The sequence below is a fragment of the Sebastes fasciatus genome, chromosome 1 (genome assembly GCF_043250625.1).
Source record: "Sebastes fasciatus isolate fSebFas1 chromosome 1, fSebFas1.pri, whole genome shotgun sequence".
Lineage (NCBI taxonomy): Eukaryota > Metazoa > Chordata > Actinopteri > Perciformes > Sebastidae > Sebastes > Sebastes fasciatus.
This window is the reverse complement of record NC_133795.1, coordinates 247,038-274,706: the sequence shown is the minus strand read 5'-3', so window position 1 is coordinate 274,706 and position 27,669 is coordinate 247,038. Positions and strand designations below refer to the sequence as shown.

Sequence of the window (27,669 nt, the reverse complement as noted above, 5' to 3'; positions counted from 1 at the left end):
AGTCGTCTGTTGGTCCATCAGTCTGTCTGTCGGTCCATCAGTCAGTCGTCTGTTGGTCCATCAGTCAGTCGTCTGTTGGTCCATCAGTCAGTCGTCTGTTGGTCCATCAGTCAGTCAGTCAGTCTGTCTGTCGGTCCATCAGTCAGTCTGTCTGTCTGTCGGTCCATCAGTCAGTCTGTCTGTCTGTTGGTCCATCAGTCAGTCAGTCTGTCTGTCTGTCGGTCCATCAGTCAGTCAGTCTGTCTGTCTGTTGGTCCATCAGTCTGTCTGTCTGTTGGTCCATCAGTCAGTCTGTCTGTCTGTTGGTCCATCAGTCAGTCTGTCTGTTGGTCCATCAGTCAGTCAGTCTGTTGGTCCATCAGTCTATCTGACTGTTGGTCCATCAGTCAGTCAGTCTGTTGGTCCATCAGTCAGTCAGTCTGTTGGTCCATCAGTCTATCTGTCTGTTGGTCCATCAGTCAGTCAGTCAGTCTGTTGGTCCACCAGTCAGTCAGTCAGTCTGTTGGTCCACCAGTCAGTCAGTCTGTTGGTCCATCAGTCAGTCAGTCTGTTGGTCCACCAGTCAGTCAGTCTGTTGGTCCACCAGTCAGTCTGTTGGTCCACCAGTCAGTCAGTCTGTTGGTCCACCGGTCAGTCAGTCAGTCTGTTGGTCCACCAGTCAGTCAGTCAGTCTGTTGGTCCACCGGTCAGTCAGTCTGTTGGTCCACCAGTCAGTCAGTCTGTTGGTCCATCAGTCAGTCAGTCTGTTGGTCCACCAGTCAGTCAGTCTGTTGGTCCATCAGTCAGTCAGTCTGTTGGTCCATCAGTCAGTCAGTCTGTTGGTCCACCAGTCAGTCAGTCTGTTGGTCCACCAGTCAGTCAGTCTGTTGGTCCACCAGTCAGTCAGCCTGTCTGTCTGTCGATCCATCAGTCAGTCAGTCAGTCAGTCTGTCTGTCGATCCATCAGTCAGTCAGTCAGTCAGTCTGTCTGTCGATCCATCAGTCAGTCAGTCAGTCTGTCTGTCTGTCGATCCATCAGTCAGTCAGTCTGTCTGTCTGTTGGTCCATCAGTCAGTCTGTCTGTTGGTCCATCAGTCAATCAGTCTGTTGGTCCACCAGTCTGTCAGTCTGTTGGTCCACCAGTCAGTCAGTCTGTTGGCCCATCAGTCAGTCAGTCTGTTGGTCCACCAGTCGGTCAGTCAGTCTGTTGGTCCACCAGTCAGTCAGTCTGTTGGTCCACCAGTCAGTCAGTCTGTTGGTCCACCAGTCAGTCTGTCTGTCTGTTGGTCCATCAGTCAGTCAGTCTGTTGGTCCACCAGTCAGTCAGTCTGTTGGTCCACCAGTCTGTCTGTCTGTCGATCCATCAGTCAGTCAGTCTGTCTGTCTGTCGATCCATCAGTCAGTCTGTTGGTCCACCAGTCTGTCTGTCTGTCGATCCATCAGTCAGTCAGTCAGTCAGTCAGTCAGTCTGTCTGTCTGTCGATCCATCAGTCAGTCTGTTGGTCCACCAGTCTGTCTGTCTGTCAATCCATCAGTCAGTCAGTCAGTCTGTCTGTCTGTTGGTCCATCAGTCAGTCTGTCTGTTGGTCCATCAGTCAGTCTGTCTGTTGGTCCATCAGTCTGTCTGTCTGTTGGTCCATCAGTCAGTCAGTCTGTTGGTCCACCAGTCAGTCTGTCTGTTGGTCCATCAGTCTGTCTGTCTGTTGGTCCATCAGTCAGTCTGTCTGTTGGCTGAATGGAGAGCATCTATTTCAGTGTCTGTTCTGCTTTCATTAAAGTGTCTCTGCTGGGAGACAGACTAATGAGTCCCGGCTCTCTGATTGCTACATCACAACTTCTCTGCGTCACATCAGAGTGTTTCTGAGCTCCATCACAGCGGGCGCTCTACATCACACGCTGTGAACTACATTCACCACCAGCACGCCGGCTATTTCTGAGTCGGCTGGGACTTTGCTTTTCCAGAGAACAGATTGGGAGAGATGCTCATATGTACGACGGCGTATTAGGGCCGTTGTAGGTAAAACTATTATTCTCACACCTTTGTGAGTTTTTCCTGATAAACCTGCCTCTTTCATCTCAGAGAACATCTGAGAGAGTTTCTTCTCTGAATATTACTCCCCTCCTCCAGCTCCATAATTATTATTTAGTTTTCCCTACAATGGCCCTAATATGTCTTACATATGAGACTTAAGATATAAAAAATAAATAAATAACAAATTGTGTTGACCTTTTAGCACCAATAGTAAGATATTATAACATGAACTGACATGTCTTGTGGGTGACTGCAGACACGCCGAGCTGCCGGCCGTTTCATACGGCTGGACCAAATTTAAGATCCCAAACATCTGGAAACAAATAAACAACAACAGCTGGTCACAGAGGGAGAAGTGGTCCGGCTTGGCTTTCCAAGCAGATGCTGGCTGCCCTCACATCTGTCTCCTTATAGCCGTAAACATCCGTGTTTCAGGGTCACTACTCGTAGCTGGACTGCTCACTATGAAAGAAACGCAGACTGCTTTCAAAGGGATCGTCTCATTTTTATATGATTATGATTATAAAATCATCACTGAATAAAATGTATTAAATAAACACATTTTAAAAGTTAAATCACTATTTTTCTTTTGACCACGTATATTTTGGTGTATGTTTGCATTTAGAGTACTTGAGTTATAGATAGATATCATTATTTTTCTCATCTGATCATAATTACCAATATAAACTGACTTTAGTTTGTCGTTTATTATCACAGGTCCATAAAGACAATTGTCATTAAAAACACTGAAATATGTTGCTGTCACAATATGACTTCAATACTAAATAGTCCCCCAAATTTAAAATACCAGTAGACTAAAATGTTGCTGTTACAATAAAGCATCAATACTAAATAGTATAGATGTTCCCTCTCATCACTCCCTCATTCACTCTCTCATCACTCCCTCATTCACTCTCTCATCACTCCCTCATATCTCTCATCACTCCCTCATATCTCTCATCACTCCCTCATTCACTCTCTCATCACTCCCTCATTCACTCTCTCATCACTCCCTCATTCACTCTCTCATCACTCCCTCATTCACTCTCTCATCACTCCCTCATTCACTCTCTCATCACTCCCTCATTCACTCTCTCATTACTCCCTATGTAATAAACATTAGTTTACTGAGCAGTGAGCAGTAAATTGAGGTTTCGGACACTTTTCAATCATCATTTTTGCATCATCGCTGACAGCTGTGGAGTCACACAATGGTCATTTTCAGCGTTGCATTATGGGACATTATATGGACCGCGGTCCAGCCCTCGGTCCAGCCCTCGGTCCAGCCCGCGGTCCAGCCCCGCGGTCTGGGTCTCATTCACATGAACAGAGGAAGGAAAATGACTGAATTCAGCTCTTAGTGCGTTTTATAACTTTAAGGACCTAATAATCTAAATGAGGACTATTCAAGCGTTCGTATTGGGGAGCTGATTTACCTCAACAACAAAAAAAAGATCCACCAAGTTACAGAGGTTTAGTTTAGACAACGTTGTAGTACCACCGCTTGGCCACTATGAGGGGGGGGCTCGGTAGACTCTCACCGTGACCCCCCCAGGACATCAGATGTGTTGCAGCAGTTAACAGTGATAATATTGGAGTCGATCTCTTGACAGATCTGAGCCTCGGCATGGTAATCGTCCAGACTGTTAAAGTCTGCAGACTGTGAAGCGTGTCATTCTGTTAACTCGTCCTCCGGCGTGAAGCGGCCCGTAGTGAGCTGTTTATACCGGAGACACAGTCTGTGTCCACCAGCTTCATCTGTGTCAGCAAACTAAATATATGTTTGTCTGTTTCTGTGAAGCATCATGCTGGTAAAAGCGAGTCTGACTCGTGACTGCTTTCACCACAGTAGTGCACGTTGGGCTGCTGGACTGAGAGTAAGGAAGACTTGTTTGTTTGTAAATCCAGATGCAGGGCATGATTAGGGAGGGGGGGATGTTCAGGAATTTTATAGTCCATACCAACACAGTGAAATTCCACGATTATCGATACCCAATTCGATACCACGGTAAAAAAACAAAACAATAAATCTTCAATATACAATCCTTTAATACTGTTTTTTTATGAATTAATTATAAATCCCATTATGATCCACCGCCCAATACACATTTGCCCAATAATCATTTTACTGAATAGAGCTTGAACATATCATAATGTAACTCAATGCAACCTCCGTACGTTAGCCGTTAGCTCCGTTATTTAGCCAAACAGGACTAGTGCTGCCCACCGGCTGCCAACAGATACCGTTACTAGCTCTCCTCCTGCCATTTCAACACAGATTTGTTGTTCACAATGTAGAAATTCTCTCTCGTCCCCGGGACGATGGGACGATGGGACGATGGGACGATGGGACGATGGGACGCCGTTCGTCTCACCGTCACGTTTTCATAATTTTGGAATCGACTTGGTACCAATGTATTGGTTGTTGTGGCATCCCTACTCACAGGCATAGACTGTATATAAGAAGTGGGCGTAGTCACCGTGACGTCACCCAACCTTGAGTTTGGTCATGGATGTATAAAGAGAACTGGATCCAGCGTTGGAGGCGGGGCTCCGGTCAAGTAGTAGCGGAGTAGCGTCCGCTTGGTCACAGGATCGGTCACAGAGTCCCAACGTCACGCCGTCGTCACGGCTTGGCGCTCCAGCCTCGGTCTGGGTCTCATTCAGATGAACGGAGGAAGGGAAATAACTCTGATTCAGCTGTTAGTGCGTTTTAATGATCTAAATAAGGACTATTAGAGTGTTCGTACTGGGGAGTTGATTCCCCTCTAAATAAATGATCCTCAATGGAAGTCTATGGGAAAAAGTCTTTTTGGGCCCGATGGCATCACGTGACTGACACGGAGGTTACAGTACTGCCGTTTGGCCAATACGAAAGTCGGGATCGACGACCGGCGCACTTCCTGGGGGCTTGAGTTTGGCATTTTGGCCGTCACCATCTTGGTCTTTTGCAACCAGAAGTGACAGGAGAGGGTGGAGCTAAGGACAGGAGAGGGTGGAGCTAAGGACAGGAGAGGGTGGAGATAAGGATAGGAGAGGGTGGAGCTAAGGACAGGAGAGGGTGGAGCTAAGGACAACCAAACGATGAATAAGACATTTTCTGGCGACCAAAAATTTCACAATTAACTTTGAAGTGAAAACACGGACAACTCCCAGGCCGGAAACGCCGTGGTAGCGACCTTTTGCAACCGGAGGAGTCGCCCCCTGCTGCCTGGTAGAAAGTATGCAGGTTTAAGGCTCTTCAGCGTTGACTTCACTTCTCAGACCTCGGAGTTGCTCGCTACTCACAAGCATTAAAAGTGCATCCTGACCCAATTTTCATTGCTGGTAATCCGATGAGTTTTAGGCTTATGTCCCTCTAAAGCTCATCATGCTAAATCAATCTGAATGACGGCGTCGGCTGAATGCAGACTGTAAATGCAGGTGTATCCGCCACAGCCTACTGATATCCCAGGTGTTTGACCTTTGAACTGGGCTGCAGTGACACTACTGTTGATGTATGACCGTGCTGCTGTGCATGCTGTAGCACTAACGCTGGCTATAACTGATCATATGGAACCAGGCAGGAAGCAGAAGCAGTAACCCAAATCTGCCAGCATCCCGTCCCAAGTGGACGATAGAAATAGCACCGTTCTAGGTCGCTCTGTAATAACTGCAGAACTTACTTCATGCCGCTGTGCTCGTGTGTGTCAGACTTCCTAAAGCATCTTTCTTTCCATTAAGGTGACTGAAACTGTCTGTGGAGAAAGAGAGAGTCAGACATCATCTGTGGCTGGAACACAGGAACTCTAACACCTCCGGAGAGGCACAAATACATTGACTTTAACTTTAATCCGCTCATTTAGTGGAGTTTATTCAGTCAGAAAACTCGCAGTAAAACACGCATTATCATTTTACAGAAATAGTGCATGTGTCTCTGTTCTCACTATTAAAGGAAAACAACTTTCCTGTCCTGTCCTGAAAACAAGGTTAGAGACCTGTTACTGGAGGACTTCATTATAAACTCGACCTCCATCAACACAGACACACTCAGGACACCTTGCAGCCACACATCGGCCCCATTAAGTGTGCCGAGCATTGATTTCGTGGTCTATTTTGCAACGAGATGTATGTCTCTGCTCTGAGGAGAAACCGGGTGCTTTTGTCCTTGGCCTTGTTAAAATGATTTCTCATCACCGCGGTTGTCCTTCTTCCGAGGTCACGGCGGGATGAACGCATAAACAGCTTTGACTGAACGCTTTAGACACAAACGGGGAGATGCTTTCCAATATTCAGTTTTGTTACCAAACAATCAACTCCATCGCTGGCCTCAGTATTTATAGACATATTTCATCTACTGTGGTGGATATAAACCCATTTCCACACGTGTACAGCAGCTGAATGTGTGTGTGTGTGTTTGTGTTTGTGTTTGTGTTTGTCTCCCTGCAGTGGATACGGAGGGCAGGAAGTTGAAGGGAGGCATCCAGAGGAGCACAGAGACGGGTCTGGCCGTAGAGATGCCCAGCCGGACCGTCCGACAGGCCAGCCACGAGTCTATAGAGGACAGCATGAACAGCTACGGCTCCGAGGGGAAGTAAGTAACTCGTCCTGCTCCGGTTCCTCAACACAAACACAAACTGGAGTCTAAAGCCAGCAGCCGACGCCAGCAGCAGCCAACGTCAGCAGCCAACGTCAGCAGCGCGTGGCGGCTGCGTTACCTGTTGTTTTTTATTCTGGCGTCCGTGTTAACAGGTTAGAGCAGCCGCACTGCCCGCGTCTCAGTTGCGTCTCATCTCGTCTCAGCTGCGTCTCTTCTAGAGATTTGAGGTCTCGCCTATTTTTACCGCGAGCCGCGCGGTTCACAGCAGCAACAGACAGTGAAGGTGATCTATTGACTGTATATTAACATCATATCAGCAAGTTTACATGTCTATCTGTAGAAAATGTTACGGACATGAAAAAGAAGTAAAGATTTATTTTAAAATTAACATTTCCTGCTTTCATTTCAAAATAAAAGCCCTCAAGCGTTTTTTTTCCTTCATTTGTTAACAAATGAAGGAAATATGTGCCGGACAGTGTTGTAGAACATGCAGTGACTTGCAGAGCTCCATGAATGAATATAGTACGGAGTTTTAATGGTGGATTATTACTATTATTTATAAATTACCACACGGTTCTGAATCTTTCTCTGACTAAAATAAATATAAATGATATTTATAATGAAGTGAAACGGACATTAAAAAGCTAACTCTATGTAGAAAGAAAGAGCTGACAGCAGCAGAAACGCAGCTGGTGTGAACACTGTGGGATGGCGTTCCATTCCTCAACCAGGATTGGTTGCAGGTCAGCCAGCGAGGTTGCGTTGGTCACTCTAAAGCCTGGAGCACACAGCGCGCTTCATGCTCGCGTGACGGCAACGTCGCGTGTTGTTTTTTATTTCGGCGTCCATGTTAACAGGTTAGAGTGGACACACTGCCCGCATGAGACGCACGTCAGACGCGCGTCTATTTTATAGAATAGAAGGCTCGCCTATTTTTCACGCAAGCCGCTTACCTCTCGGCTGCGTCTCCCAGCAGCAACAGACAGTGAAGGTGATCTATTGACAGTATATGAGCAAGATTACTACAGTTTCCATGTCTAGACATCTGTAGAATATGTCACTGACCATCAATATTTTACACTTCCTCTCTAGATTTCAAAATAAAAGTCCTCTAGCGTTTTTAGTGCACAGAATCATTCATTCATTAACACAATGCTTTTATTCTGAAATACTCTAAATAAAGCAGTGGTGTACTTGCAGGTTTCCATCAAGTTAATATAGTACAGGCTTTTAATTATGTAAACACTGTAGTAGTCATAGCAGAAACCCTACATATGCTATACATATAATAGACTGGGTTAATAGGTTATAAGAACATCAGGTGATAGTTGGCAGTATTTTTCCGATGCTCTCTCTCTCTCGCTCTCTCTCTCTCTCTCTCTCTCTCTCAACAAACACCACGTAACTTTATTGTTCTTTCTTTTAGAGGTGTTATTTAATTTTTTTAAAGATATTTAATAATAATTTTCGTTTTCTAAAGGTTAACAAATAACAAAACTGTTTATTTTGCTTTGTTTTATAATAATAAAAAAAAAAAAACACTTTACTTATATTTATCATTCTGAAATACTTCAGGTGTTTTTCTCCATCAAGGCGCAGTTCAGCAACAAGGTGGTGAAAAGCTCCAAGTTGCCTGAGATGTCGGAACATCAGCATTTATAATGTAAATTGCTGTCCCGCCCCAGATGTAAATTAAGTCGTTTTCGATAAAAGCCGCAACCTGGAATGCTGTAGAACAGGAACCCGAAACCCCCTGGAAATGTTGTTTAAAACTGTGCCAGTCAAAGTGAAGAGGGATTGCTGTAGGCTCTCTCTTACTACTAATGTATTTATTTATTTTTTTGTATTAATATATAGCCCACAGAAATCCCTCTTCATTGTCAATGAAGAGGGATTTATATATATATATATATATATATATAGCCCATAGAAATCCCTCCTCATTGTATATATATAAATCCCTCTTCACTGTCAATGAAGAGGGATTTATATATATATATATATATATATATATAGCCCACAGAAATCCCTCTTCATTGTCAATGAAGAGGGATTTATATATATATATATATATATATATAGCCCATAGAAATCCCTCCTCATTGTATATATATAAATCCCTCCTCATTGTCAGTGAAGAGGGATTTATATGGGCTATATATTAATATTTATGTATGAATTTATTTGCTTGTTTTTAATAATATTTACAAATTACCACACAGTTCTTACCCTTTTTTTAAATAAATATAAATCACATTTATTATGAAGTTAAATGGCCATTAAAAGGCAAACTCTATGTAGAAAGAAAGGGCTGTCAGCAACAGCAAAAACACAGCTGACAGGTAGCTCCGGGACGCTCCCGAGACGTGGGTAACTCGCGTCTAGTGTGAACACCCTAGGTGGGCATGACGCGGCCACGACGTGACGCTGCCGTCAGGCGAGCCTGAAGCGCGCTGTGTGGCCCCAGCGTAACACGTACAGCACGCCCAAGCTGATCCTACAAGTGTTGAATTGGGTTGAGGTGTGGACTCTTGGCAGGCCGTTCCATTCTCTCTCCTCCCACATTGTGGAGGTAGTCTGTGATAACCCTGGCTCTGTGGGGGGGGGGGCGTTGGTTTCTTGGAGGATGAAGTTAGGTGCCAGATTGTGGAGATATGGGATCACCACTGACTGCAGAATCTCATCCCGATATCTCCCTGCATTGAGATGGCCTTCAATGATGACAAGCCTTGTTTTGCCAGTGAGGGAGATGCCCCCCCCCCACACCATGACACTGCCCCCACCAGAAGCTGTTACTCCATCGGTTCAACAATCAGCATAGCGTTCTCCACGTCGTCTCCATACTTTGACCTGCCATCCAACTTTGGCAGACAGAACCTGGACTCATCACTGAACATGACATTCCCCCACATGTTCAGGTCCCATTGTCTGTGTTGTCGACACCAGCGCCAACGGGCCTGATGGTGAAGGGCAGTCATTGCAGGCTTCCTGGTAGCCTTATGAGAATACACTGTTTACCATTGACGGAGCATTTTGGAACATTGTTCTTGGGCGCTCCCCACATCATCAGCTGTGCTGCTCATCCCACAAATGCATGATCCTTACAAGTGTGACATCATTGTGAAGGTAAATAAACAGGCTTTCCAACCATGTAGAATACAATGACCATTAGCATTGATACAACAGAGAAATAATCCACCAAACACAAGTTAACTACATTGTTTTTCCAGTATATATATATATATGTAACCCACGTGCTGGAGCCTCTCTGCACACCCTGGGACTCTGCGTTGTGTTTCTAGTTGTGTTATGGGTGTGGTGCAGATTAAGGGAAACACCAGCACAGTCTTTCTGATTGTGGTTGAGACCGGGAAGACTTTATTTGTCCACAACATCGGCTGTCATCTCACTTGTTCGTCCACAACCTTACGAAGCAATAAAGAAAAGTAAAGTCCATGAAAAAAAATATTCTAATACAAAAATAAACACTAAACACTGAAAGTAAATTACAACACATAAAATGATATAAGGCACTCTTAACGTAAAATCTAACGTGAAAATAATTTAAATGAAACAAGACAGCTAGCAAACAATAAGTGAACAGGCTAATTCTCCCGCCTGCATTAGAGAGGCTGCTCTGCTCTACACGGTAACAAGCCAACATTACGGCCACTACTTACATATAAAACAGATCTATAATAACACTAAGTGAAAGGCAACATCTCAATTATACATTTAGTAGAAAAAGATTAACAGGAAGTGTGTTTTTCATTCATATACTGTACTATGATGCGGGCCGTCATGCTCACCTTACGAAGCAATACAGACAAGTAAACAAGAAAAAGATGGCATCCCCACGTAACTTTTGAACTACGGTGTCCTGTAAGGGACAAACTACCCTATTGCTCAATTCTGGATGGGAATTATTTTATTATTTTTTATAATTTGACGACGTCTACGTGCACACTAACATCACACTGTTATTGACCGTACGGTACATTTTATATTTCCTTACTCTACACATTAAAACTTTAACATTAACCCCATAACACAAACCCTCTGTCTTTATTATTGATCGTCCCTCACAGCTGCACAAGAGGTGGAAGGACAGCACCTGAGAGACACAGGACAGAAACAACAACACCGACATAGCGCTGCACGTAACACACCGTTTGTTCTCTACAAACTGAACTTAACACAACATCAGCGGATAGACATTATGGATGGATGGTAGTTTAGTTTTCTAGGAAGCATCACAACCGTTGCCTTAACCAGAGATGTTTTTCTCTGGCTGAATTTAAAGTTAGAAAATGTCTGAAAGATGTTCCATAATCATGTTATGATGTGTTGATTGATCCAGACGGAGGAGCTGAGTGGTTGAAATGTAAATCTCTTCATGTGCTCTGAGCTACCGGCTCCGACTCCACCAAGGGAAACTACCGTTGAATCATTCAACTGAGCTGCACCACAACCTTATTTAAATCAGCAGCAGCAGACCGCCGCTCGTCTTCCTGTCCGTCTGTGTTTCCATCAGCTGTTTGACTCAGTCTGCTGATTGGAAAGCTCCGTGCCCGAGTGTGCACGGCCATGAATAAGCACTTTGTTAGCTAACGCCATCCAATCACACTTATGAGCTTATTGATTTATGGTCCGGGCAATTCAGGAGCAGGACAATGTGTGTGTGTGCGTGTGCGCGTGCGCGTGCGTGTGTGCGTGCTGACGGTGCTGAACAGGAATGGTTTGCTGTATGTGTGTAAGGAATCTAATAATAATAATAATGTTGTATTACACATTGTGTTCTCTGTTCAGTGACTATAAAATGCTCGACCCTGTTCCCAAACAACCGAACTGCATCGTGAATTACGTTTCAAGGGAAATATTTTGTCGCAGATTACGTTTCACAAATCTGTTTGTAATGCCGGTGTAGGGAGGAGGCCGGTGTAGGGAGGATGACGGTGTAGGGAGGAGGCCGGTGTAGGGAGGAGGCCGGAGTAGGGAGGATGACGGTGTAGGGAGGAGGCCGGTGTAGGGAGGAGGCCGGTGTAGGGAGGAGGCCGGTGTAGGGAGGATGACGGTGTAGGGAGGAGGCCGGAGTAGGGAGGATGACGGTGTAGGGAGGAGGCCGGAGTAGGGAGGATGACGGTGTAGGGAGGAGGCCGGAGTAGGGAGGATGACGGTGTAGGGAGGAGGCCGGAGTAGGGAGGATGACGGTGTAGGGAGGAGGCCGGTGTAGGGAGGATGACGGTGTAGGGAGGAGGCCGGTGTAGGGAGGATGACGGTGTAGGGAGGAGGCCGGAGTGCATGGATGGGTTGAACAAACACGGGACTTTCCCCCAGGAGACCGCCGTTTGTTTCCCGTTACAAGCAGCTTTTCGTTTGTGTCCTGTGTTAAAGCTCCTGTTAGTAACTTCTAACACGTATAACTCATTGCTGGTCGGTGTCTCATGGTCTCTCGTGTGTCTCATGGTCTCTCGTGTGTCTCATGGTCTCTCGTGTGTCTCATGGTCTCTCGTGTGTCTCATGGTCTCTCGTGTGTCTCATGGTCTCTCGTGTGTCTCATGGTCTCTCGTGTGTCTCATGGTCTCTCGTGTGTCTACGCTGTTCAGACTCAGACTCCAACACAAACTCCAGTGAAGCACCAAAACCTCTTGGTTGTATCTAGTGAAGCTGTTAAACAGTGTTGGCCGCGGTCGGAGGACGCGGGGGAGACCGTAGCTTTGGTCTCCAGGACCGGAGTCTCTGCTCCTCTGCTCCTCTGCTCCTCTGCCTGCCTTCACTCACACACCGTGCTCCTTCTCTCTCTCTCTCTCCACCTCTCACGTGCATGCTGCTCACTCCACACTGCAGAAGAGTTAGTTTAGCTGTGAGAATATCTAGTGAATGTTCAGTGGACGTTTGTGCAGAAATAACTGCTGCAGCTCCTCCAGACCAACAGAGGTTTCCCGTGTCTTGTGAAGTGACGGGGCTCCGCAGAGAGAAACGTTATCGTCTCCCCCGTTCCCTCCGGCCGCGGTCGGGAGGCTGAGGCGGGAAAAGCCAACACTAGGATCAGCATTGATTCATGGAGAGACCTTGGTCTGGTCAGCTAACATTACTGCCAAGCAGCTGAAATATAGAGTGATATTGTGCTTTTAGCTGACGTGTGTCTCCTCACTGTGTTGAGCGATGCTCCTTCATGTCTATGTAGAGCGAGCACAAGCGCCAGCAACAGGACGCTGACTTTAGTTGACTTAACAGCCACAGGTGTTGCTGTTAACAACACATTCTGATTCAGTCCCTTTAAGTTTTCACCTTCATTCACTTTAACTAATAAAACCAGGCTTTGACTTCACATTCATTGAAACAACGTAAATGATGCTGAACAGTTCGAACATAATCATAAATCCTGAATAACGTAGGACCTTGAATATTAGGAACATTCCCAGTGTGTCGTCGGCCTGCAGCTCGCGGTTTAAACAGCTGTGTAATCCCCAGATGTGCCTCACACACACCAATATTATAATCTAAAGCTCAGGATTTTATCACCCAGTAATACCCACTCGGCTAATGTTGCAGGATTTACTGCATGTCAGCACTCTTTACACACACACACACACACACATTCACACACACACACACGCACACACATGCACGCACGCACACACACACACACACACACACACACACACACACACACACATTTACGCAGGGTTTTACCTCATTACAGTTTATCTTAACCGAATATCTTGAATATAATAAGTCCATGTATATTCTACAGCACACAGAATGGAAACGCACATGTGAACATAAATAAATGTAAGTGAGACATCATAAGTATGGATACGTATTATAAATGACCTGCCATAATGTAATGTTTGCTAACGCCTGCAGAACGGACTAATCTAGGCTAAGTGATTCTGCGTGTTAATCTTATTGGAGAGAGACTCCGGGCTCCTCAGGCTGAGGTTCATATGAAATGTGAGCCGTTGTGACTGTTGGAACAATCTAGTAAATATTTTAAAACCTTGTTTCTTCATTAAACAGTGAAGACAGAGCTGTTGGTCATTTAAATCCTTCTGGTATAGAAAATAAAACACCTGCCTCCTTAAATGTGCAGCTAACGTCAGCTCATCAGAGCCGGGATGAATAAAGACAGGCAACCGTAAATTAGAACCAAGTAGAGACGAGGAGAGAGATGAAGGTTGAAGAAGGAAGAGGGCTGCTATAATACATAATAAACATACATTAATAACATATAATAACATTATAATACATTATAAACATACATTAATAACATATAATAACATTATAATACATTATAAACATACATTAATAACATATAATAACATTAGAATACATAATAAACATACATTAATAACATATAATAACATTAGAATACATAATAAACATACATTAATAACATATAATAACATTATAATACATTATAAACATACATTAATAACATATAATAACATTATAATACATTATAAACATACATTAATAACATATAATAACATTAGAATACATAATAAACATACATTAATAACATATAATAACATTATAATACATTATAAACATACATTAATAACATATAATAACATTATAATACATTATAAACATACATTAATAACATGTAATAACATTATAATACATTATAAACATACATTAATAACATGTAATAACATTATAATACATAATAAACATACATTAATAACATATAATAACATTAGAATACATAATAAACATACATTAATAACATATAATAACATTAGAATACATAATAAACATACATTAAAAACATATAATAACATTATAATACATTATAAACATACATTAATAACATATTATAACATTATAATACATTATAAACATACATTAAAAACATATAATAACATTATAATACATTATAAACATACATTAAAAACATAATAACATTATAATACATAATAAACATACATTAATAACATATAATAACATTATAATACATTATAAACATACATTAATAACATATAATAACATTATAATACATTATAAACATACATTAAAAACATAATAACATTATAATACATTATAAACATACATTAATAACATATAACATTATAATACATTATAAACATACATTAATAACATATAATAATATTATAATACATTATAAACATACATTAATAACATATAATAATATTATAATACATTATAAACATACATTAATAACATATAACATTATAATACATTATAAACATACATTAATAACATGTAATAACATTATAATACATTATAAACATACATTAATAACATATAATAACATTATAATACATTATAAACATACATTAATAACATATAATAACATTATAATACATTATAAACATACATTAATAACATATAATAACATTATAATACATTATAAACATACATTAATAACATGTAATAACATTATAATACATAATAAACATACATTAAAAACATATAATAACATTATAATACATTATAAACATACATTAAAAACATGTAATAACATTATAATACATTATAAACATACATTAAAAACATGTAATAACATTATAATACATTATAAACATACATTAATAACATATAATAACATTATAATACATTATAAACACATTAAAAACATATAATAACATTATAATACATTATAAACATACATTAATAACATATAATAACATTATAATACATTATAAACATACATTAAAAACATAATAACATTATAATACATTATAAACATACATTAATAACATATAATAACATTATAATACATTATAAACATACATTAAAAACATATAATAACATTATAATACATTATAAACATACATTAAAAACATAATAACATTATAATACATTATAAACATACATTAATAACATATAATAACATTATAATACATTATAAACATACATTAATAACATATAATAACATTATAATACATTATAAACATACATTAATAACATATAATAACATTATAATACATTATAAACATACATTAATAACATATAATAACATTATAATACATTATAAACATACATTAATAACATATAATAACATTATAATACATTATAAACATACATTAATAACATATAATAACATTATAATACATTATAAACATACATTAAAAATATATAATAACATTATAATACATTATAAACATACATTAATAACATATAATAACATTATAATACATTAATAACATATAATAAACATACATTAAAAACATATAATAACATTATAATACATTATAAACATACTCACCGGAGTAAAACTCAATCGTTAGCTAACCATGTGCTAACCGTTAGCTAACGGAACGTCAGCAGCGCGTGGCGGCTGCGTTGCCTGTTGTTTTTTATTCCGGCGTCCGTGTTAACAGGTTAGAGCAGCCACACTGCCCGCGCGGCTCGGCTGCGTCTCTTTTAGAGATTCGAGGTCTCGCCTATTTTTGCCGTGAGCCGCGCGGTTTACATCAACAACAGACAGTGAAGGTGATCTATTGACTGTATATTAACATAATACCAGCAACATTACTACAGATTACATGTCTGTATCTGTAGAAAATGTTACGGACATGAAAAAAAGTAAAGACTTCTTTTTAAATCAACATTTCCTGCTTTCATTTCAAAATAAAAGCCCTCAAGCGTTTTTTCTGTAGATAGAATTCCTTCATTTGTTAACACAAGGCTTTTAATTTGAAATATGTGCAAGGCAGTGTTGTAGAACATGCAGTGACTTGCAGAGCTCCATGAATGAATATAGTACGGAGTTTTAATGGTGGATTATTACTATTATTTACAAATTACCACACGGTTCTGAACCTTTCTCTGACTAAAATAAATATAAATGACATTTATAATAAAATGGAACGGACATTAAAAGACAAACTATATGTAGAAAGAAAGAGCTGACAGCAGCAGCAGAAACACAGCTGGTGTGAACACGCAGCCACCACGCCACGCAGCCGCCACGTAGCCGCCACGCAGCCACCGCGCCACGCAGCCACCACGCCACGCAGCCTACACGCCATGCAGCCACCACGCAGCCGCCACGCAGCCACCGCGCCACGCAGCCGCCACGCAGCCACCACGCCACGCAGCCTACACGCCATGCAGCCACCACGCCACGCAGCCTACACGCCACGCAGCCTACACGCCACGCAGCCACCACGCCACGCAGCCTACACGCCATGCAGCCACCACGCAGCCACCACGTGCTCCTGACGTTCCCTGTGTGTCCTGGGCGTAAAGCCTCCAGACTATTTCAGTGTGGTCTCTGTTTTCTCCTCTCTTGTATTCTTTCTTCCTCTGCCAGAGTCGGACTTTCTGTTTCTACCTGATTGAAGAACAACGAGAGCTGCCTGGTCACGTTTAACTCTTCGTCTGCCTCTTCCTCTCTCTGCAGCCTGAACTACAGCGGCATGTGTCTGGCATCGGACGCACAGTTCAGCGACTTCCTGGACGGGATGGGACCCGCTCAGTTTGTTGGGCGACAGACGCTGGCGACCACATCGATGGGTGAGAAAGGACATGTTAAAGTCACAAAGCTTTCTTCCCTCAATGAGCCCCTCAGCAGTTTATCTCTTAACGAAGATGGAACACTCAAAACGTAATCCTTTATCTCCAAGTTGAGAAGGAAAGGGATTCACATTGGAGGGTCACAACTATCAACTCTATTTGGTAAAAAGCCTCGGAAACTCTCCCCCTGAAACATCTTATTCTCTCGTCACCAAATGACGGCTGGAATTATTAAACATCGGCAAAAAAGCTCCTCATAAATCAGAGCTGTGTCCTACCGGGGTTCCTCTCATCGTCCCCAGAGACCGTATATATATATATAAATATATATACAGTATATATACTGCAGCTATTCTAGATTTAGTCTTAGTCTTAAAACTAAAATGCTGATTAGTTTAAGTCACATTTTAGTCATTTGTATCCTTCATAGTTTTAGTCGACAACAACTCAAAACGTTTAATCCAGTTTTAATTTAATCTGTTTAGTCATCAGATTATATTCAACATTTCTGTATAAATGTAATTTTATCTTATTATCTGATGGAAAACACAGGTTGAGTGATGAAGAACGCAGGTTGAGTGATGAAGAACGCAGGTTGAGTGATGAAGAACGCAGGTTGAGTGATGAAGAACGCAGGTTGAGTGATGAAGAACGCAGGTTGAGTGATGAAGAACGCAGGTTGAGTGATGAAGAACGCAGGTTGAGTGATGAAGAACGCAGGTTGAGTGATGAAGAACGCAGGTTGAATGATGAAGAACGGTGAGAGAAGGTGGAAGGTCAGGATGTTTCAGATGGAGAGAGGGGAAGAGAAGGTGGAATGTGACAGAACTAAAGAGACGTTTTTTATGTTAGTCAACGATATATCATGTTTGATATCATCGCTGTGAGTGTTTAATGACATCGGTGCCGTCTCGTCATCGTCTCGTCTTGACACTAAACTATCCTGGATATATACCAGCCAATCCCGTCTCCCACAGCATCACCTTCCCTTCCCTACAACTAAACTGCTTCTCAATGACGTTCTGAGGGAAACAGACGGTATTTCATCCCAGATTACGGTCGCAGTTTTAAGCAGTTTTAAAACGTTTTAAACAGTTTTAAATACACGGTTAACGTTGTAAGTTGAAACAAAAACAAATTGATTGATTGATTGATTGATTGATTGATTAGGTTTAGAAAAAAACAAAAATATAGTTTGGTTGTACGGGAAGAGGAGCGCCGGCTGCCGCAGCAGGGATCTACTGGAAGTGGGTCAGTTTCCTCGCTGGCAGCCGGACAGCGTCCTTGGGCCGACTACAGTGACACGGACTGGACCGGCTCCACTCAGAACCTGCTGTCCGGTCCAACGTTATATAATATCACAGAACCTAGAATATAACTTCATCAACGTCATCTGAGTTCTGTCACTTTCTAAAGACGCTCTACCGTCTTTACCTTTAACGAGGTTGATGAATCATATAGTATCCATGAAATAAAACAGAAACAAGGAGCTAAAAGAGGCTAAAAACCTGTCCATCACCCATTAAAAGGCCATATTGAGTTCCGCTCAAGTTTAATTCACAAATATGTTACTAAAGTAAAAAGAAGACTTTCACAGCAGAAGTAAATCTTGTTTACACACGTAGGTAAAATTGTTGGTACCCTTCCGTTAAAGAAAGAAAAACCCACAATGGTCACTGAAATAACTTGAAACTGACAAAAGTAATAATAAATAAAAATGTACTGAAAATTAACTAATGAAAATCAGACATTGTTTTTGAATTATGGTTCAACAGAATCATTTTAAAAAACAAACTGATGAAACTGGCCTAGACAAAAATGATGGTACCCTTAACTTAATATTTAGTTGCACAACCTTTTGAGGCAATCACTGCAATCAAGTGATTTCTGTAACTCTCAATGAGACTTCTGCACCTGTCGACAGGTATGTTGGCCCACTCCTCGTGAGCAAACTGCTCCAGCTGTCTCAGGTTTGAAGGGTGCCTTCTCCAGACTGCATGTTTCAGCTCCTTCCACAGATGTTCAATAGGATTTAGATCCTTATATTATATATATACAGTATGTGTATATTATATATAAACAGTATGTGTATATTATATATATATATGGGTATATTTATGTTACTGGATGTAAACTGTTCTGACACCTCACAAACCTTCATCATCATATAAAAGCCAGAATAACAGCTTCACCTCCTCCGTCCTCTTTGTTAAACTGCACCTGTCTGTGTCCGTCCAGGTGACGTAGAGATCGGTCTGATGGAGAGGAACGGGGGTCTGGAGGTGGAGGTGGTCCAGGCCAGAGGACTCACTATGAAACCAGGTTCAAAGGGACCTCCAGGTGAGCCTCTCTAGTCCGCTGATGAAAGGAATCACAGCTGTGTTTTCTACAGGAGGTCACTTTACCTTTAGACACGTCACCTGTTCACAATCATGGAATGTCACATCAATGTCTGGTCCAACACTGAGGTTCCCACACGACACGTCACGTCACGACACGACACGTCACGACACGACACGACACGTCACGTCACGTCACCTGTTCACAATCATGTGATGTCACATCAATGTCTGGTCCAACAGTCACGTCACGGCACGGCACGGCACGGCACGGCACGGCACGTCACGACACGTCACGACACGTCACGTCAAGTCACGACACGTCACGTCACGTCACGTCACGACACGACACGACACGTCACGGCACGGCACGGCACGGCACGGCACGGCACGTCACGACACGTCACGTCACGTCACGACACGTCACGTCACGTCACTTCACGGCACGACACGACACGACACGTCACGACACGACACGACACGACACGACACGCAGCACCAGACAGTTTAAACCTGACCTGATATACATATATATATATATATATATATATATATATATATATACTGTAAAAACTCAGTTGATGAAATGAAAGATTCAGAAGTGAAAAGGAGGAAAAGGTGTTTTCAGGAGTTAACCCTAACACTAACGTTTCCGTGTGCTGTGGTTTCAGCGGCCTACATCAAGGTTTACCTCCTGGAGAACGGCAGCTGTGTGGCCAAGAAGAAGACCAAGTCAGTGAGGAAGTCTCTGGATCCGCTCTACAACCAGGTCCTGGTCTTCTCTGAGAGTCCGCAGGGGAAAGTGGTGCAGGTGAGATAAACCAACATGGCCGACTGATTCACGAACCAGCAAACAGACATTAAACTGTTTTCAGCTTTTAGAGTTTGAGACGGATCAAATGGCAAATATCCAACTCAGTCTCACGGCAGTTTGTGAAATAGTCACGAACTTCAATCTGTTTGATTGACTTCTGGTTTCACCTGAACAGCGTCTCCTGAGAGAGAGTCTGCTAGTTGTTAAGAATTTAACTCAGAACCACCAATAAGTGGACCTCAAGGTGGCGCTTGAGGAGAAGTCAGGAGATCATCTGAGTCCTCAGGATTCAACGTGACGTGATGCTGTTTCACGTCACGTTTTAGGTGACGTTGTTTTATGTGACGTTGTTTTACGTGGCGTTGTTTTACGTGGCGTTGTTTTACGTGGCGTTGTTTTACGTGATGTTGTTTTACGTGATGTTGTTTTACGTGGCGTTGTTTTACGTGGCGTTGTTTTACGTGATGTTGTTTTACGTGATGTTGTTTTACGTGGCGTTGTTTTACGTGGCGTTGTTTTACGTGGCGTTGTTTTACGTGGCGTTGTTTTACGTGATGTTGTTTTACGTGGCGTTGTTTAACGTGGCGTTGTTTTACGTGGCGTTGTTTTACGTGGCGTTGTTTTACGTGATGTTGTTTTACGTGGCGTTGTTTTACGTGGCGTTGTTTTACGTGGCGTTGTTTTACGTGGCGTTGTTTTACGTGATGTTGTTTTACGTGGCGTTGTTTTACGTGATGTTGTTTTAAGTGGCGTTGTTTTACGTGGCGTTGTTTTACGTGGCGTTGTTTTACGTGACGTTGTTTAACGTGGCGTTGTTTTACGTGGCGTTGTTTTACGTGATGTTGTTTTACGTGATGTTGTTTTACGTGATGTTTTACGTGACGTTGTTTTACGTGACGTTGTTTTACGCGGCGTTGTTTTACGCGGCGTTGTTTTATGCGGCGTTGTTTTACGCGACGTTGTTTTACACAACGTTGTTTTAAGCGGCGTTGTTTTACGTGGCGTTGTTTTACGTGGCGTTGTTTTACGTGACGTTGTGACGTCTATCTCTTCCTTCCTTCTCTTCAAGCCTTTCTAGTCTCATCACATCATTTTCTTTCTCTCGTTCATTCCTTATTTCATCTCTTTTCCTTCATTATTGTCTCATGTTCAGTCAGAATGAATGTATTTATTCATTGTTGTATTTGTTCCTTCTTTCTTACCGCAATGTTTAATATCACAACACCGACATGTACACATGTTATGACGTGTATGTATGTCGGGTTAGCTCAGTCAGCAGCTAGAAACAGCGGTGTGTTGTCAGCGTAGAGGCCTGCAGCCACTCAACGCCTCGCTGTTAATGATCTGCTGTCCTCCCAGTTTCATCAGACTCATTCACTGGATCAGGAGAACCTCTGAAATCAGCAGCGCTTCTCAATCTGTCTCTTCCTGATTTAGCAAAGCAAAATGCCGAAGAGCTCGCGGACAATTCATTCAGAGTCCTTCGTCAGCCGACTCCGTGACTGACTTTACTTCATTATGTGATGGTGTGAGAACATCAGCTGGTTCAGATGGAAGCAGATGATGTTCAACACGTTTATTTAATGTTGGTCAGCCTGTGTTCTTACATCATAGAAGAGCTTTCACTCTGTTGAGGAGCATTTGTTGGTATTTTATACGTCAGCTGTGTTCTTGTTTCTTTATGTATCTGTGGTGTGTTAAGTTTGATAAATGTACGTTAAATATCTGCATCTCATGTGTGAGCCTCTAACAGGCGAAATGAACACAGACTCATCGCTGCTTTACAGTCAAGTCTGTGTGTCAGTGTTTGAGATTGTGATTTATATCAGTCAAAGTCCTTTTTCTTCATATTCTGACTCTGGTGACGAGAACCTGTGACAGGTGAACTTAACTTAATTAAGATTTAATTCAAATTGATCATATGATCGTCCATAGTTCATCACCATTAATCCCATGTTTTATCTGTTCTAAATGACCTTAAAGGGAGATTAGTCCAGTATTTAATCCGCTACGCTGTAGCAGTAATACATATATATATATATATAATATAATATATAATATATAATATATATAATATAATATATATAATATAATATATAATATAATATATAATATATATAATATATAATATATATAATATATAATATATAATATATAATATATAATATATATAGACTACCCTTCACTGGAACTAAGCCAAACTACGACAATCAGCCTCAGACCAGAAGTGAACTCAAGTTCTGTTGACCATCTGGTTGATTTATGGAGACCGTCCAGATGAATCTGCTCCAACTCCTCACTTCACCTTCATCCCTCCATCCATTCTCTCTCCACTCATCCTCACTTCACCTTCATCCCTCCATCCATTCTCTCTCTCTCCACTCATCCTCACTTCACCTTCATCCCTCCATCCATTCTCTCTCCACTCATCCTCACTTCACCTTCATCCCTCCATCCATTCTCTCTCTCTCCACTCATCCTCACTTCACCTTCATCCCTCCATCCATTCTCTCTCTCCACTCATCCTCACTTCACCTTCATCCCTCCATCCATTCTCTCTCTCCACTCATCCTCACTTCAATGCAACACGCTGGCTTGTTTTTCTGCCGTCGTAGGGGATCCATGTGTGGATGCTTTATGTGCATGATTCAAGGGCCTCTTGATGTTATGGACCCAGACACGACGGCGTATCTGGGACTTCACCAACATGTACAGAGGAGAACTAACAGGTTATTTCTTCCATGGTTGATGGAGGGAAAGTTGTCGGTGTCTCTGGAGCTCCTCCTCTTCTCAGGCGGTCTAGAGAGAGGAACGAACAAATGATGGCGGCGCTCCAACTCGTGCGAGTAAACCAAATGCTTTGGTGTGAATGCAACTTAACTGCGCCGCCAATCAAAAAGCATCTTGGTGCTCCGGTGCTGAGTTCATCTAAATCAGGTGATATTCAGACATTTGGAGCAAAACAGTCCAGTTCACATAGAAACCTTTCTGGGCGTGTTCACGCTGTCGTATCATCGGCTCCATATCTGCTGTGAATCGGACCTTGAGACGGTGCCTAGTGGATGTGCATCATGGAGCGATCAGCGGCTGTAATCCGTTCACCCGTTAGTGTGAACATGTATGTCGGTGTCGTGTTCTGGTCCAGGTATCATCTGGGTTTCTTTATAAAACCAGAGCTTGTTTTTTGGGTGTTGTACGGAGGATATTATTATTATTATTATTATATCTCATATCAATGATGCATTTTGCAGCACATTTGGTGTAAAGCTGAAATAAAGTGCACTAATAGAGCCTTTCTTATTATTTATAATAAATCTGCTTTGACATATAGTATATATATATATATTTTGTTAATATGGCATGAGTAGAGAATGTGTTCGTCCTAACGTGTACCTCGCCACCTTCTTCTCTTCCGTAGGTGATCGTTTGGGGAAACTACGGACGGATGGACCGCAAATGCTTCATGGGCGTAGCTCGAATCCTATTGGAGGAGCTGGACCTCAGCTCGATGGTGATTGGCTGGTACAAGCTCTTCCCTACCTCCTCCATGGTGGACCCGACGATGGCGCCGCTCATCCGCCACTCGTCCCAGATGTCCCTGGAGAGCACCATCGGGCCGTGCTGTGAGCGATCTTAAGACTCGTTTAGTTCCATCGCAGACACATTGTTATACAGCCTGTAGCCCGGCGCCGGGTCCGCCAGGCGGCACCGCCTCTGGAGCAGGGAGGTGATCAGTATCTCACTCAACGGCACTCTGACGGGTCCAACCACACCTGGACTGAATCACTGCTCTGATTGGCTGGTTGGGAACCGGCTTCACCAACTAGAAGGTCGTTCTCGTTGGAAATGTGCTGTAGTTCTTTTGATATCGTATCTGTTTCCTGAGACTCACAGGAAGCACATTTCTTTTGTTACTGCACCGACCTCCCTCCCGACTCACAGGAAGACGTTGCTCCCTTCACGTCTCTTTGATGAGAAAAACAAAAACCTGCTTAATGAGGAGCTTCAAAGGACATCGATCACATCCTGTTGGGACCGCACCGCACCGCGGGCTCGGCTTCGCTTCAGCTACACGCTACATTTGATTCTCACCCCCGGGACGTCTCGTTGTCTCTCAGCATCCTCGTTAACGGGCCGGACGGCTCCTGAGTGTTATCTGTCCGTCCACGAGTCCGAAGACAAAGTGAGACGCCCCTCAGACTGTTTCAGACGCAGGTTGAAGGTCAACGGATCTCACTACAGAGGACTTTATATATATACATTTATATATATAGCTTTAAAGCTATGTAGAACTGATTTGTTGAAACCAACCATCTTGGTTTCAAAGCTGTTTTTGTTTTTTGTGTCACACATTTGGCCCTTCGGTGTTCAGTTCATCTGGTACTCTGAGTGGAGGTGTGAATGAAGCCCCGTTCATCTTCTGGAAGCATCTGGATCTCCACCTGAGTACTGCTGTCAGTTACCTGCATGGTTAGGGTTAGGGTTAGGGTTAGTTACCTGCAGGGTTAGGGTTAGGGTTAGGGTTAGGGTTAGTTACCTGCAGGGTTAGGGTTAGGGTTAGGGTTTGGGGTTAGGGTTAGTTACCTGCAGGGTTAGGGTTAGGGTTAGTTACCTGCATCGTTAGGGTTAGGGTTAGGGTTAGTTACCTGCAGGGTTAGGGTTAGGGTTAGTTACCTGCATGGTTAGGGTTAGTGGGGTTAGGTGTAGTTGGGTTAGGGTTAGTTGGGTTAGGTGTAGTTGGGTTAGGGTTAGTTGGGTTACTGCTGTTAGTTACCTGCAGGGTTAGGGTTAGTTGGATTAGGGTTAGTTGGGTTAGGGGTTAGGGTTAGTTGGGTAACTGCAGCGTTCAATCTCAGAGTATATCCAAGTCTTAAATTCGTCTTAAATTCATGACTTTATAATCTTCCAAATTTGCATGTTTTTTCTGGTAAATATCGCCACCTTAATGTCGGAGTTCATCCGAGGTTAAACTTTATCAGGATACAATCTAGATGCAACCGGCATGAAGCATCCAGGTGTGAACGGGGTCTGAACTGTTGGGAGTGTTTCGTCCTTGTGTGGTTAAATTGTGTTGTGTGTTATTCTGAATGTTCATGTCCAGCTGGTCGTTGCAGCGGGAGGTGTTGGACCTGTTGTAGTGATGACGGAGCCTGGCTGACGGCGTCGGGCCGATAACTCGCTCTTTATCACAGTTTAATTGAATGCTCTGATAGTCTAGAAGTAGATTTTTAAGATTCCTCTTCTCTTTCTTGGCTAACAGTCATCTAATAACAGTTTCTACTGTGCCAATTTCTACCAGCAAGTGTCTTCTCCTTCCTCTTCTTCAGTTCCCTTCTGCTGTAGTGAGGAGGAACAGAAAGAACCGCTCACAACATCTCTGACGGCATTCAGGCCGAGCAGAGCAGCCTCCTATTCTAAATTACAGCGACCGCCACGGCAACCTGGTGATTAACCACGCTACCACTCCGTATGGAGGGAGGAAGAGAGGGAGGAAGAGAGGGAGGAAGAGGAGAGAGAGAGAGGGATGAAGAGAGGGAGGAAGAGGAAAGAAGGAAGCATGAAATGTACTTTGCATCATCCAAACAAAGCGTCTGTCTGGACCTCGTCAGGTTCTACAGATTTAAAAAAAGGGACTCAACAATAGGATGAATTTAAAGGGAACACAACGTGCACACTGACGTGCACACTGTAGAGACATTTATATATTAAATAAGTAAATATTTCATTTGGGCACTTTATGGTTCTTAATGTGTTTTCTATGTGTATATATATTCTGGTTGTTAGAGTCTTTTGGAGTGAGCCAAAGTTCATCTTTAATAATAATAACTTAGTTGATATAATAATGTTAACAGTCGGAGGGAGTGACGGGATCTCCTCGCTAGTTAGCGTAAGATTGTAGCATTAGCTGGTAGCATCCGCATGACTGATTAAAACTAATAATGATTAATTAGCAGCCTACTTGATAAGACTAAGCATGAGCTGTACGCTCCCCGGAGAGCAGAGAGTCAGATCAACGTTAACGGAGGAATAAATACCTTATATATGTAGCAGTTTAATCACATTCACAGTTTACTGACTTCTGTAATAAGACAAAAAAAAATTTTGTTTTTTAACTTTCAAGATTTCAGAACAAAATTTCTCTTTTACTAATCAACTAATATTTTAATTAAATTACAATTTGGAGTAATTTTACTCCAAGAAAAAAAAAAACTTTGCAAAAGTGGCCTCTGTTTTTGCCAGTAGCAGCGTTGCAGGGATATTAATATTAATATTAATACTGTATTTATTTATTAAACACATCAGCTTCATTCTGTAAAGCAATAATCAAACATCTGTCCGGTCGCTGCTCAGTAATGGAACCGGAGAATGACCGATCTGAGCCGGTGATTCTCACTGCAGACACATTTATCATTTAGAATGTTTCACAAGACAAGTTAGGTCATCTTGTAGCAGATGTTTTATATATATATATATATATATATATATATATAGATTTATATCAGGACTTTTGAAACTAGGGATGTCACGAGAACCCGTAACTTTGTTGATGCCAAACTTCTGGAAACGTGACGGTACTCGTTTTTCAGCAGTAACGTCGGAACCGTCAGGGCTTCAGATCAACGGCGTCCCGCGGACGATAGAAAACGTGTGTTGGGACGCTGTGTGTCGTCTACATATTTTACATGTATTACTGTCCGAACTGAATGCGACGTGAGTGTCAGCGACAAAATCTGTTTGATTGTGTTGTTTTCTATCGGAATATCTGAACATGCTGCGGCGACGCTCTGCGACGGTTCTGCGATGCCCTGCGACGACGCCCTGCGACGACGCTCGGTGACGCTCTGCGAAGGTTCTGCGACGCGACGCCCTGCGACGACGCCCTGCGACGACGCCCTGCGACGACGCGATGCGACGAGGTTCTGCGATGCCCTGCGGTGACGCTCTGCGACAGTTCTGCGACGCGACGCGGTTTTGAGCTGAAATTTAGTTGGACGCTGTTTGTATTAATAATAATAATAATAATAATAATAATAATAATAATAAAGAGTAATAAAGAGGAAGTTATGAGCTGTTTGACTCTCACCAGAGGAGTGGACGTTGTAGAACACGTGATGACTTATTGTTTTACTTTAGTTTGTTACCGCGGTGTCGAGTTGGTATCGAGAATCGTCGAAAATCACTGGTGTTGGTATCAACTACTAACTTTGTGGTATCGTGACGTCTCTGTTTGAAACACGTCCAGAGAGGAAACTTTATTGATTTATTGATTTAAAACATGTGAACATAGTTAGAAGTGTCTGAACGCAGAAACAGAAATCACTTGTTAAGACGTCATTTAAACCATGTCTGTTGTTTTCCATAAGTTCTTCCAGAGAGTCATGTGGTCTCTGAATGACCTCAGAAAGAGATGAAATATATGATAACATGTAACAGA

The 27,669-nt window shown here is 42.3% G+C and overlaps 1 protein-coding gene across 1 annotated transcript in view; it reads left to right on the top strand.

The window, feature by feature from the left end:
• Positions 1-24,735, top strand: part of rims4 (regulating synaptic membrane exocytosis 4) — a 59,405-nt gene extending 34,670 nt beyond the window's left edge. The window contains exons 2-6 of the mRNA XM_074649713.1: positions 6,440-6,584; positions 16,969-17,081; positions 19,320-19,421; positions 20,092-20,231; positions 23,653-24,735. Coding sequence (XP_074505814.1) covers positions 6,440-6,584; positions 16,969-17,081; positions 19,320-19,421; positions 20,092-20,231; positions 23,653-23,871 — 719 coding nt within the window. The 3' untranslated portion in view covers positions 23,872-24,735. The remainder of the gene's footprint in view (positions 1-6,439; positions 6,585-16,968; positions 17,082-19,319; positions 19,422-20,091; positions 20,232-23,652) is intronic.
• Positions 24,736-27,669: the final 2,934 nt, after the last annotated feature.